We start from the raw sequence: 14,347 nt of genomic DNA, 5'->3' as shown, positions 1-14,347 counted from the left end.
GTTGATTTTGAAACCAAGTTTGGCCAGATGATTATAGTAATCCACCAAATTACGAATAACACGTGCCTCCAATATTTCAAGTGAAAAAAAATTCAGGAATGAGTACATTATCCTTTAAATGTTCAGGGTTAATTCTAATTGTTGGTAGGAAATATCTTGATAAGGGAATTTATAAAGCGTAGAGAAGTTCCCAGGAGATCGGCCTTCAGATTATTCCAAATAGAAAAATCTTAAGCGTTTCCTCCGTGGGGTGTGCGAATGTGTGTCCTTTCCGAAAATATCAAACTACAAACGCAGCAACTTCCTAATGTAAAAACTTTAGAGGAAATTCCGTGGCGTAAAGAATATTGTATTTTTTGTTTGGGATCCTTTAATGTCTCTATACGTTACGTTCTGCTCATGTTGCTTCCTGATGCTCGCTCAAAAAAAAGTTGAGGAAACGACATGTGGCACGTCCCCTTCTTCAGCAGTGAAAACGGATAAAGCGCGCTCCTTATCAAAATTCCCGTCGAGTAAAATTCTTCCCTTTACTTTCAGCCGTCTCGAGATTTCAAGGGACGATGAACAATCTCCCTCAAATCTGGGCTGTTGACTTTCTCCAGATACGCAGCTTTTTTTAAATTTAAAAAGCGTATTTCGAAAGGGCACGTACACTTTATAAAATAAGATCGCGGAGTAAGAGGCATTTCGTTAAGAGCTATCTTTCGTTACGTCTTTCCTTTTTGTTGAATCTCCTTGAAAGTCCATTCACTTTTTTTTTGAACATGTGACATTGCATAACAGGAAATGGTAACCATTTCTGTAAGTTGTATCTGTTAATTCGCATATATGACACCAGCCTGCTACCTGTTTCTACCTGCTTATAACCCTGACTTTTATCAATTGTCTTTAATCAATCAATTTCATATAGAGCATACGTCACCATTTTACTCGAACTAGGTACAATTCTCATAAATGGCAGGCGTCAGCGTCAAGCTCTCCCTGCTTATAACCCTGACGTCTGCCCATCCGAATACGCCCCTTTTCATCAATGGTCAGAAAGAACATGTGCAGTTTAAAAGCCAAAGAGCACCATTTTATTGAACCAGGTAAAATTCTCATAAATGGGAGGCATCAGTGTCTTGCCTCTCCCTGCTTATAACCCTGCCGACTGTCCATCTGGTTACAACTCTTTACACATAATTCCATTTTATTATTGGTTATTTCAATGATACAACACAAAGTTTTAAAAGCGAAATAGCACCATTTTGTTTGATTTTGAACCGAGTAAACTTGTCTTAAAAGGCAGTGCTCCGTGTCTTTCCCTGCTTATAACCCTGACGACTGCCTATTCAATTACGATCCGTTACACAAAATGCCATTTTATCAATGATTTTTTTCTGTCATAGAACGACGTTTTATAATAAAAAAAACCGATAAAATTCTCATAAACTGCAGAGGCCCTTGCCTTTCAGCTCTGACATATTTTGCAACCTATAAAAAATGTTTTAAAATGGGATGAAGTTTGTTATGCTTATTTTTAGGAATGTCTGTAGTGTATACTAAATAGATAATGGGAACAAGGATGATGCCTTGCGGAACACCTGCTTTGGAATAGTAGAAAAATTACAAAATGTATAATTCAAAAGAAATCTTATTTTTCTTTGTCTATAGGTCTTGTTTTGTTTTTTTTTTTATAATTTGCATACATAAATCGATATATAAGAGTATATTTTCTCAATATTATAAGTTTTTCCTGACCTTTGAAAGATTTTCAGTGAAAGAATTTTCTTTGAAGATTGATTATAAAGTCAAACAGTCCCTAAGTTTCTCTTTCAAAATAAATATTTAAAAATACTTTTGGTTTTGATTTAAACCATGCAACGGTCGTAATTTTTTCCATATATTTATTTTGCGGAGTGTTTAATTTATGCAACCCTTCTGAATTATTTATAAGTCATTTTCTAAAAAGGATTAGATGATCCTTATTTCAGGATTACGTTACGCCACGCATTCTTAACCCTTCGGTGACAGAAAGATCCGGCTAAACTCGGTTCCGAGAAAGTGCGCATCTCTTCCACTTTCTTCGTCCAACGGTTGAAAAGAAACGGAAGATAAGCAAAAGAACAACGCCCACGGGTCGAAAATGGGCGAAAGTCCCCTTTTTCTGTCTGTGTCCGACCGTTGGGGCCCGTAGGCGAAGCACCGCCCGGGTTAAGTATCCAAATGCCCGAACCCGGTTCTGAGTGCTTTCCTATTCGAAAAGGTCGGCCACGACTTTCTTCCCAACCCCTGAATCGCAACACGCCCGTTTTTGGATTTACCGATAGACTCGATGACTTTCAATTCATGGTCTTATTACTCCGGGGAAGGGCATTAGGTCAAAACACTTTCTCATGCTGTTACGTTAAATTTTATTTATAATTTAAACTAAAAAAGTACAGGGCTTAAATAATAAAAAAAGAAGAAGTTCGAATTGCTCACGATGACTTAACATAAAGTCAATTGCTCGCGCAAAAAATGCTACTTTATTAAATTTCATCGCGGCGGCTTTTCGAATATTACTCAAATTTTGCCTTTTCGAAAACCACCACATTAGAAACAAAAAACCAGCTTAAACCCACAAATCAAGCCTAATCTTTTTCCTTTTAACATGAACGAAAACCACAGCAAGTAGAAATTCTGAAAGTTTACTGATTAATTTTCACAGAATGATAAGATATAATCAAATCTGTGCTTTTCCTTGATTAAAGGGCCTCGTTACTTTTCAAAAGTTCAAATGAAGTTCAAAGTGTCGATATTTTTTTTTTTTTATATAGAAAATTGTACCTGTAGCACATCAATATTCTTGCAATTATAACCAATACTTAGGGTAATTTCTGTTTCTTGATATTTTTTACTGACCATTTTTTTCTGCCTATCCTCCCTGGGTTGGTCTGTAGTCGAGTTTCGGCATTTTGCCATCTTCAGTGTGAAGTTTGCACACTGTTTAATTGATCTCGATATATAGACCTACATCGTGTCATCAAATATAGTCCGAAGCCCAGAATAAAAGCAAGTTACAGAGAGAAAGAGAGAGAGAGAGAGAGAGAGAGAGAGAGAGTGAGAGAGAGAGAGAGAGGGAGAAAGAGAGAGAGAGAGAGATGGGAAAGAGCGAGAGAGGAAGAGAGAAAGAGGAGGAAGGGGAAAGAGAGAGAGAGAGAAAGAAGAGGAAGAAAGGAGTGAGAGAGAGTGTGAGAGGGAGGAGGACAGAGAATGAGAGAGATAGGTAAGAGGAGGGAAGGAGAGGGAGAGAGAGAGAGAGAGAATAATTCGATATTCTTTTTCAGTCAATACTTAGTTTATGGAAATTCTTGTTAGTAAATACAATATATTTGTTTGTCAATACTTAGTTACTTACTTTCTTGTTTAACATTACTATTAGTCAGTAATAGTAATGTATATCAATTCTTATTAGTATCAATACTTAATATTTCAACATGGCTGTTAGGCAACTTTTAGGTTATCAGTATTCTAGTTAGTCAAAATTTATAAAAGGAACTATTCTCGTTAGTCAATTCTGGTTGTATAGATAATTTGTTAGTTAATACTTACTATTAGCCTGTATATATTCTTTTTAGCCAATGCTTAGAATATAAATGTTCCTATTAGTCAATACTTAAAATATATAGTATTTTCGTTAGTCATGTGGGAGTGTGTTTGTTAGTCAATATAGGGTGTTCTTTTTAGACGGCCTGGCTTGATTTATCTTGAACCGATGACACTACCAAAAAAACAAAATGGTTTTCAGGTTATTAGGTTTTTAAATTATAAAAAGGTTAAGTTGTTCAAATGTTGAAATTTTGAAGTTGAACTGGGCCTGAGGCACCCTGTATAATTTTTTCCAAAAATAGGTAAAAATTTAAAACTAGAATAAAAAATATTAAACACGTATTTTTTATAGGGTCATTGGTTCAAGAGAAATTCAGGCTGGCCTTTTAAAAGGGCACAATGTATATAAATTGTTGTTAGTCAATACTTCGTTACTTACTTTCTTGTTTAACATTACTATTAGTCAATACATAGTATATCAGAATTCGTACTAATAATAATACATAATATTTCAACATGGTTGTTTGGCAATTTTTAGGTTATCAGTATTCTATTTAGTCAATATTTAATGTATAAATATTCTTTGTTAGTCAATACTTACAACGTAGATATTCTTTTCAGTTAAAATTTATAATAGGGACTATTCTCGTTAGTCAATTCTGGTTGTATAGATAATTTGATAGTTAATACTTACTGTTAGCCTGTATATATTCTTGTTAGTCAGTGCTTAGAATAAAGATGTTCGTGTTAGTCATTACTTAGAATATAGACTATTCTCGTTAGTCAATTGGGAGTGATTGATTTTAGTTAGTCAATACGTTATTAGCCTATACAGGGTGTTTTTTTAGATGGGCTGGCTGGATTTATCTTGAACCAATGAATCAAAAACACAAAGGATGTTTAATATTTTTTAGCCTAGTTTTAACTTTTTACCTATTTTTGAAGAAAAATTATACAGAGTACCTCAGGTCCAGTTCAACTTCAAAATTTCAACCTTTGAAAAACCTAAAACCCTTCCAACATTTCGGATAGAGGAATTTGGATTTTCGCGAACATACAGTAAAATATTCAGCCCCTCGTCGAAATTACGCGGGCGTTTTCTTTTTGACAAAACTTGGACGTTTTTTCACCAATTTCAAATCTGATTGTTTTTAGTGTAAAAACTCCTTCAAAATACTGTGTCAGGATATCCAGGGTCGTATTTCAAATTTTGAAGTTGAACTGGGCCTGAGGCACCCTGTATAATTTTTTTTGCAACAAAGGTAACAATTTAAAACTAGACTAAAAAATATTAAACACGTATTTTTTATATCGTCATTGGCTCAAAAGAAATTCAGGCGGGCTATCTAAAAAGGGCACACTGTAGATAAATTGTTGTTAGTCAATACTTTAAGATACAGTCAGTCAATACTTTGAATATAGATATTCTTTTTAGTCGACACTTAGAACATATTATCGTTAGTCATTTTCATGTTACTACGTAGCTAAATACTACATAGCTTAATATAGCTTTAAGTTAATTAATTTAGTTAACTTTTTATTAGTTAATACTTAGAATATATGCTTTTTAGTTAGCATTTAAGTAGAGACTATTCTCGTTAGTCAATTCTGGTGTATAGATATTTTGTTAGTTAATGCTTAGTGTTAGCATATTCCTGTTAGAATACTAGAATATAGATGTTAGTATTAGTCATTACTTAGAATACAGACTGAGTTACCCTGTATAATTTTTTTGCAACAAAGATAACAATTTAAAACTAGACTAAAAAATATTAAACACGTATTTTTTATCGCGACATTGGTTCAAAAGAAATTCAGCTGGGCCAGCTAAAAAAGTTACACTGTATATAAATTGTTGTTAGTCAATACTTCAAGGTATTTGTGTCAGTCAATACTTGTAATATAGATATTTTTTTGGGTCAACACTAGTAATATATTATCGTTAGTCATTTTCTTGTTAGCCAATATGTTCAATTTTGTCAATTTTGTTAGTCTACAGTTTGTACATAGACTATTCACGTGAGTGTAAGTTGTGGTTCAATATTTTGTGTACAGATATTTTTATTAGCCCATACAGAGATTATAGATATTATTGCTACTTAATACTTAGAATATAGATAATCATGTTAGTTAATGCTTAGGATATTATTTTTCTTGGTAGAATATACTTAACACAACAGTTTGACATGCAGTGAAATAATCTCGAACTTTCTACTGTTTCAAAAACCAAATGGCTAGATATTCATATATTTATTTCCTTTTGTTCACTTAACTGACATTCTTTTTCTTTCTTTCTTTTAATAAAGAGATACTAATTTCTCCGAGAGAGGTGTCTGAGAGAGAAACAGAGGGAGAGGGAGAGAGAGAGAGAGAGAGAGAGAGAGAGAGAGAGATAACTAATGTGATCGATATTGATCACGTCAAAAGGAACACATTGAAGAAACCATAGTGGGAACCAACCATTACAGGCACATGCATGCCAGTTCAGGGTTTAGTAGAAAACTACTTTGCTTGACACTTTTACATTAGTGATCATAGCAGTTCTGTTTTTTATAAGAAGTCCAGTTTAGCTTAAACTTCTTTTATATCTGCTCGTAACAACTCAAAGTTGTAGAAACCCGATTGCATGCCTTCTCAATTCTGTTCAGATCAGTTTAGGTTTCAGCTAAAACCAGTGTATGCGCTACATTTTCATCCACCTAACTCAGATTTTAGGACAAATCCAGATAATCTTACGTTGATGTCATTTCTGCTCATAACAGCTCAGACGTCAGCAGGCATCCGGTTTGCTTATGACTTCTCATTGGTAATGTAACAGCATTTAGGTTTCAGAAGAAATCCAGTTAATCTTACGTCCTTGACATTTCTGCTCGTAACAGCTAAGACCATCAGCAGACACCCAGTTTGCTTATGACTTCTCATTGGTATTTTAATAGCATTAAGGTTCCAATTTAGCTTGTGTTCCTTTCATTTCTGCTCATAACTGCCCAAACCCAGTTTTCTTTCATTCCTCCTACTGTAATAGCTTCAGGATATCTGTTCATAGCAGCTCAAGGTTTAACAAAACTTTTCATTTTAGTACTTCTCAGCACTGGATTCAGCAGGAATGCAGTTCGTCTAGAATTTTTTCATTCCTGCTTTAGCAGTTTAGGCTTCATCAGAAACTTACTTTTCCTTGCGACCTGCTCATTCCTGACAATAGATCCACCGTATAACCGACGCAATATGTTATTATATGTAACAGCACAGACGTCAGCAGGCACAGTTTTCTTACGACTTCTCATTGGTGTTGTGGTGTTGTAATAGTATTTAGGTTTTTCTTTGTCTTCTCAATAAAGAGGTACTAATTTCTCCAAGAGATGTGACTGAGAGAGAGAGAGAGAGAGAGAGAGAGAGAGAGAGAGAGAGAGAACAATGTGATCGATATTGGGTTCGATCGCAACATAGACATGTTTAAACGGTTGATATCGAGACATCGGAAAGAGCATTGAGCAAAAGAACCAAAAACCCAAATTAATCAAACATTATATCATTTGTACAATGGTCAGTGTGATTTGTGAAGATTCCTTTATTTGTATTTAATAGGATTGAACTTTTCCAGTAGTTTTGCTTTGTTTTTGTAGTTTTCATCAGTCTTCTGACCTGGAAGATTATAACTTAACTAACTGCAGAACAATTATGAAGACGGTTCTCTAAGGGTCGGTTTGGTTTCGCTAAAACGTGTTTGGTTCCTGATATTGCCAAAGAAAAATTGTCAAAAGTGAAAATGACAAACGTACATAAGGTTGGCACCATTTTAGGACCATCACCCCTATCTTAGTGTTTTGTAAAAACCTCATCAAACGGAGTTGACAGATGACAGACGGATATTTTCAAAAGCGCTTCGTGTAAAAACATCTTAGGCAACCGGGGTTTTAAAGGGAATGTAGCAAGTGAGGCAATTACGTAGTATTCTGTGTCTTCTCGAGTCGTCGTGCCCCGAGGACGGGCGTTGAGCGAAACCGGTCCACGACGGCAGACTCACGACTAGGGCCGTGCCCTAAGGGTCTCAAGGTCGTGATGAATGCAATCGACTGTGATGATGCATAACTGAATAATAAATTAATCATCTGCTCGCTCCTCGATCCGCGAAGTCATGATCGCGTTGAATATGCAGATTGAAGGGCTAGCATCTGTTTTACGGACCGCAATGGTGTCGTCCGATTCATCCGATTTGTGGCAATAACGTATTTTTTAAATTGGCTTTCAATCAATTGCTCTATTACAAAGAAGGCTTTTGAAAGCGAAACAGCCACGATTTTCGTCGGATCGTGGACACGATCCCGATACAGATTGTTAACCGGCGGTCCTTATCCATCTAGGAGGATAATGCGGCGGTATCTGGTGCGCGGTTAACGCCTTTCATCCTCCATCTATTCACCTTGAAAGAAAGCAATTCTATTGACGAATCGGCCATTTATGGGTAGTACGGACTACCACAAAGGCTGAAAACGTTCGACCTCCCCAATTTAGAAAGTGTGAACCCTTGATTCACAACTTATCCGGAGATTCGGCACATTCTGGAGCATCAGATTTCATTGTACATCCGACCTATTTCTAGATAAAATATTTCTACGTGTGGCGTGTGTCAAAATTTAAAAAATGTTAGACTTTTGCCTTTTTTTGGATAGAGCACACTGGCCTGTCAAGATTAAGCCCATATATACAATACCTCTTTTGAATAATTGGTGGATTTCATGGAGGAACCTGTAAGTCTCTACCTTACTAACCCCAACCGTTCCCAAACCATCTAAAAGTATCCCTGACTAAACCACCCCAAACCATTCTGAACTTTACCACCCAAAGCCTTCCCGTACAATCCCTAACTTTACCATTACTAACCATCCTACACTATTCCTGGCTGCACCTCGCCAAACGATTCCTTATCATCTCTAATGTAACCATCATAAACTCTTCGTGACTTAACCCCTCAAACCATCTTTAACTTTACCGTTCCAATCCATCTCTAACTTAATCATACTAAACTATTCGTGACTTAACCCCCCAAACCATCTTTAACTTTACCATTCCAAACCATCTCTAATGTAACCATCATAAACTATTCGTGACAACCCCTCAGACCATCTTCAACTTTACCATTCCAAACCATCTCTAACCTAACCACTCCAAACCATGCCTATCCTACTCTAACTGAACCATATCTGACCATCACTAACTGGATGATTATTAGTATTACTGACTGCACCTCGCTGAAAGATCCCTAATCATCTCCAACTTAATCATCCTAAACTATTCGTTACTTAATCACCTCAAGCCATCTCTAACGTTACCATTTCAAACCATCTCTAACCTAACCACCCCAAACCATGCCTATCCTACTCTAACTGAACCATCTCTGACCATCACTAACTATCCGTGACTGAACGACTCCTAACCAATTCTATCTATCACTGAAAGTATTATTCCAAAAGATTCCGAACTTAACCATTGCAAACCATCCTGATCCATCGTGTTCAACTCCTAACATAACCCTCCCAAATCATCTCTAACATAATTATTCTAAAATATTCCTGATTGGACCATTCCATAACATCCCTGACTGAACCACCCCGCCATGTCTAACCTATTCTAACTGGAACATTCCTAACGATCTCTATTGAGATCTCTCTGAGTAACACAAAATATATCTAACTTAACCATCCTAACCATCTCTAACTCAAACATCATAAAATATTTCTGACTGAACCATTCCACACCATCTCTAACTTAATCACCCATAATGATCTTTACCTTAATCATCCCAAACTATTTCTGATTGAACAAACCCAAATGATCCCTAACTTAACCATCTTTTTAACTTTACCATCGCAAATATGTCAAACCATCCTCTACATCCCTAACTTAACCATCTCTGACTCAAACATCATAAAATATTCCTGACTGGACCATTTTACATCAACTCGAACTGAACCACCCCAAATCATTCCTAACCATCTCTGCATATCCCTGACTCAACCACTTTTAGCCATTTCGAATTATACCTGGGAGAACCTCACCAAATCATTCCTATCTCTAACGGAACTATTCCTAACTCCTTTAAAATCACCCATGACAACCTATTCTGACTGCTGAAACAAAACTACCTTTCTTGATAGCAACTTTATCCACCTGTCTAGAGAAGACTTAATAATTGACTGTATATTGTCCATATGTGTCAGGAAGAGGCAGTAAATACAATTTTCCTGTGAAAAACCTAGTTGACCTGTAGAACACACAACTCTAAATTGTAGTAACTGTAATTTATCTTTGCATAGGTCTTTATTATGTTTAAGAACAAAAGAATGCTTTAAGAGATTGTAATCGTAAGGATATTACCCCCCTATATTTTCGGAGCTACGCCACAATTTTACTTTCAAAATATGGAAAGTGGAATTCATTTGTTCTCGTATAAACAAGAGCCTACTAAGTATGCAAAGTGTGGCGCGCTGTGACCACCTGAACAATGAGGTGCTTAACGGTCCGGCTGCCCTTCGACTTAGACTAGACGTTAATAGCGAGCACAGAAGGAAAAAAAAGAGCACAGCCTGTTTTCCAATTAGAACCGGGATTCGTGTCTAAGTCAAGAGAAAACCGTAATATTTTACTGTAACGATATTTTCGGAAAATTCAACAGTTCACCGTCAGGCTTTGAAGGTTTCTATTGGCTTTTCTATTAAACCTTTTAACGAATATCCAAGGGGAAAGTGCAAATATGAGAGTTTTACGCGTTCCCTAAGCGAAACTTTAAAAGCCCATTGTTTTTGAAGACTCGCAGGGGTATTTGTATCAATAAGGTATAATTTATTCAAAATTAACAGCCGGCTTTGCTAACTAAAAACTGTTTACAAATCCGCACAATGAATCTTTATGCTAGGGAAAATTTTTGAAGTACAGGATGTAAAAACCAACTAACCTCAAATTTGACACTATAATGCTATCTTTCTGTTCAACTTCACCAATCGAAACAAACAATCGAACGGTAAAATATCGGTATTTCTCGGACTACTCCAAGGCAACACTGTGTGTATTATACTTAATATACATCAAAGACTATCGTAAATAGCAGATAACGCAGCATCATTGAATGGCCTTAATCAATTTTTATCTGCCCAGGAAACCTTTCAACTCCACCTCAACGTTTTATCGATCACTGTCAAACGGAAAGTGAAAATGAATGAGTACCGATTGGTAATCATACCTTTCACTATTGAACATTTATCTTAGCCCAGCAGGTGATCATCTGGATTCAAAAACGGATGTTACGTATTTAGCATCAATGATTCGCCTATGGATAGCCATAATTGTTGTAGTGCCTCACCCTGCTTATATACCCGATAATTCCGACCTTGGCATAGGTTACTAGCTATTAGATGAGTTTATACCTGTTCTTATTTTGTACTGTATTTATAATATTTCTGATTGGTTATGACTACTTTGTTCTATTTTTGAACGTTTCAGGTCATAATGCCTTATTTAGTGTCTCTAGCTTCATCAGTGGTCGAATATGTTTCTGCATTCGCACGTTCTTTTGAATGTCAGACGAGACGTTTTTTATTTAAATTACAACGAAGGTAAAATTAATTTGCTGTTGATTTTCACTCGGTACGAAGTGCGATTAGAAAGCCGAATGGGATCGGGATGGAATGGCCCGGGTCAAAGGGCAAATAGAAACCAGATTCCCTTTTTCTTTTACGACCGGCCGGCGAAAGTAAACCGGGAGACGGGCAATTTTTTAAGCCTCCCAGTACGGTGCAAAGTTTGCGTAACATACCACCTTTTTCCCTTAACAGGTGCAAACATTGCATCCGTCAACGGTTTTGGTTCATCCTACACCCACAGGTTAGACCATTTATTCAAGAAACGATTAACACTTTGGAACTTAATTTTTTGTCAAAAGGAACACAACGAAGAAACCTAAACATAGTGGGAACCAACCATACATGCACATGCATGCCAGTTCAGGATTTAGTAGAAAACCACTTTGCTTGACACCTTTACATTAGTGATTATAGCAGTTCTGGTTTTTATAAGAAATCCAGTTTAACTTAAACTTCTTTCATATCTGCTCGTAACAACTCAAAGTTGTAGAAACCCGATTGCATGTCTTCTCAATTCTGTTCAGATCAGTTTAGGTTTCAGCTAAAATCCAGTTTGTTAGCTATATTTTCACCCACCTAACTCAGATTTTAGGACAAATCCAGATAATCTTACGTTGTTGTCATTTCTGCTCGTAACAGCTAAGACGTCAGCAGACACCCGGTTTTCTTACGACTTCTCATTGGTGTTGTGGTGTTGTAATAGCATTTAGGTTTCAGAAGAAATCCAGATAATCTTACGTCCTTGTCATTTCTGCTAGTAACAGCTTAGACATCAGCATGTACCCGGTTTGCTTATGACTTCTCATTGGTGTTGTGGTGTTGTAATTGCATTTAGGTTTCAGAAGAAATCCAGATAATCTTACGTCCTTGTCATTTCTGCTAGTAACAGCTTAGACATCAGCATGCACCCGGTTTGCTTATGACTTCTCATTGGTATTTTAATAGCATTAATGTTTCAATTTAGCTTGTGTTCCTTTCATTTCTGCTCATAACTGCTCAAACCCAGTTTTCTTTCGTTCCTCCTACTGTAATAGCTTTAGGATATCTGTTCATAGCAGCTCAAGGTTTAACAAAACTTTTCATTTTAGTACTTCTCAGCACTGGATTCAGCAGGAATGCAGTTCGTCTAGGATTTTTTTCATTCCTGCTTTAGCAGTTTAGGGTTCATCAGAAACTTAGTTTTCCTTGCGACCTGCTCATTCCTGTCAATAGATCCACCGTATAACCGACGCAATAATGGCTAAGTTTTATACAAATACAAAAACCTCCATCAATCCTGACACTACACAACATCCAAGAAAAACCGTTCTTTTTTTTGTTGAAATTTGGTAGTAAAAATTGTAGTTCATGTCAAATTTATGTACGAGAAGAAAGAATTATTTAAAAAGTGGAGAATAACCTAAAGCAGGGGATAGTACTTATAATAAACTGACGCGCCTCAAGAGACTATATAGTTCGACCAATATGGCTGAGAGTGCATGGTTCAGCAACTACTTATTTAAAAGCAATTCATCCAAAATCAATCACCGTGACTTGCAACAGGCGTGCTTCGTCCAGAAACCCAACCAGTCATAAACAATATAATACCAGAAGTTTTGAAGCCCTTAGGGCATGAGATGCCCAACGTAATTGCTGTCATCAAGCAGACTTTCGACGATCAAAGAGAAAGAAGCCCAATAATGAAAAATACACAAAACTTAGGAATTAAGTACAATGAGATGTTTTTTTAAACATTTTTTCTTTCTTTTAACATATGTTTCAAGCTTGCCAAACTTACCTGTACGGGTTCGTTTTTCGGCTCGGTCCGTGAAGGCTCGCTGTTGATCGAAACATCCTGCTGAGGCGGTGTGGTCACCGACGACATTAATTATAAATAAATAGTTATAAAATTACAAACCGGGATTTGGAAGTCCAGATACAAAAAAACGAATCACACGACACAAAATGCAAATGGTGACTATATCACGGGATCTTTTTATAAATGATTTATTCCTACCAGCCTCCAGTCCAGTAACAATTTCAAACAAATATTTAAATTATTGTTATTTGTTTAAAAAATGTTCATAAATAAATTTTGGGCTGGAAGATGGTGGCACGAGGTATAAACCTCCTTACATTGCATACCATTTTTTTAATTATCCCCACAATTTTAAAACTGCTGCTTTTCTTGCTTTGGAATTTTTTTCTATTTCAAACCCTTTTCATTGAATTATATAAACATGCATATTAAACTATATTTTCCCTCCTTAAAATCGTTTCGGATTATGTAAAAAACCCTAGTCACTCACTAATAATAATTTACTCGATCTTCGGCAAAAATGACGTTAGTTACCGTGCACACAGGTGGTTCGTCGTGTTTAGAACAAAAAAGAGATTCTCTATTTTGAAGTAGACTTCGGCTAATTTAAAGCTTTAATCGAAAGCCGTCAAAAGAAGAGAGCCAAGACGTGACCCATCCCACTTAACATCAGGCTATAAACCATCTCTGAATTTGGGTGGTATAATCTAAACAGATAATTAAGAAACTGCTTTTTCCCCTTGCATTTAGAATGAAACGATTCTAATTGGTATAAAACGGTCTGTAGAAAACAAAGTCCGTTACTGATCTTTAGAAGAGCTGCTTCATCATTGATGAAATGCCCAGCGCATCAACAAAATCTTAACAATTTATTCTTTAAAATTGTGAACATTATATATTTGATGATCACATAGCGAGATATAAAGCATTTTTCGTTTAGATCGATGGAATGACGATACAAGTAATTTCTATTCTGCAATTATTCTGAAAATTTGGTCAAGTTCTCTTGATGAATTATTAGAATTTAAAGAAAATAGATAACGGAGATATTATTTTAATTTTGTTATCTAATTTTATTATAAGTTCAATGGATGACATGCAGGTAGTCAAGAAGCTTACATAAAGTTCTAATTTTGATTTTGATATTTTTTTACAAAAATATTTTAATGATGCCTAAAAAGACGCTTCATAATTAAAAACTCACCACAGTGTGTTATTTCATCAATTCTTCTTGATATTTTCGCAAATGATGGTCTATATTTTATTGAATACGCGTGGCATATTCTTGATGTTTTATAAGATTTTGATATTTTCTAGATATTTTACCGAATGCCATTTGATA

At 35.9% G+C, this 14,347-nt stretch overlaps 2 protein-coding genes across 2 annotated transcripts in view; one reads left to right on the top strand and one right to left on the bottom strand.

Annotated features, from left to right (window-relative positions):
• Positions 1 to 13,187, bottom strand: part of LOC106665953 (probable tubulin polyglutamylase TTLL9) — a 64,859-nt gene extending 51,672 nt beyond the window's left edge. Inside the window, exon 1 of the mRNA XM_014392779.2 lies at positions 12,985 to 13,187. Within this exon, the coding sequence (XP_014248265.1) occupies positions 12,985 to 13,071 (87 nt within the window). The 5' untranslated portion in view covers positions 13,072 to 13,187. The remainder of the gene's footprint in view (positions 1 to 12,984) is intronic.
• The window catches only part of LOC106665955 (heparan sulfate 2-O-sulfotransferase pipe), a 73,445-nt gene that overhangs the window by 36,803 nt on the left and 22,295 nt on the right, over positions 1 to 14,347 (top strand). The window lies entirely within an intron of this gene.

This window comes from Cimex lectularius, unplaced genomic scaffold (assembly GCF_000648675.2).
Source record: "Cimex lectularius strain Harlan isolate CLEC.00 unplaced genomic scaffold, Clec_2.1 scaffold109, whole genome shotgun sequence".
Taxonomy (NCBI): domain Eukaryota; kingdom Metazoa; phylum Arthropoda; class Insecta; order Hemiptera; family Cimicidae; genus Cimex; species Cimex lectularius.
The sequence above is the reverse complement of the archived record's forward strand: the minus strand, read 5'-3'. Positions and strand labels throughout refer to the sequence as shown.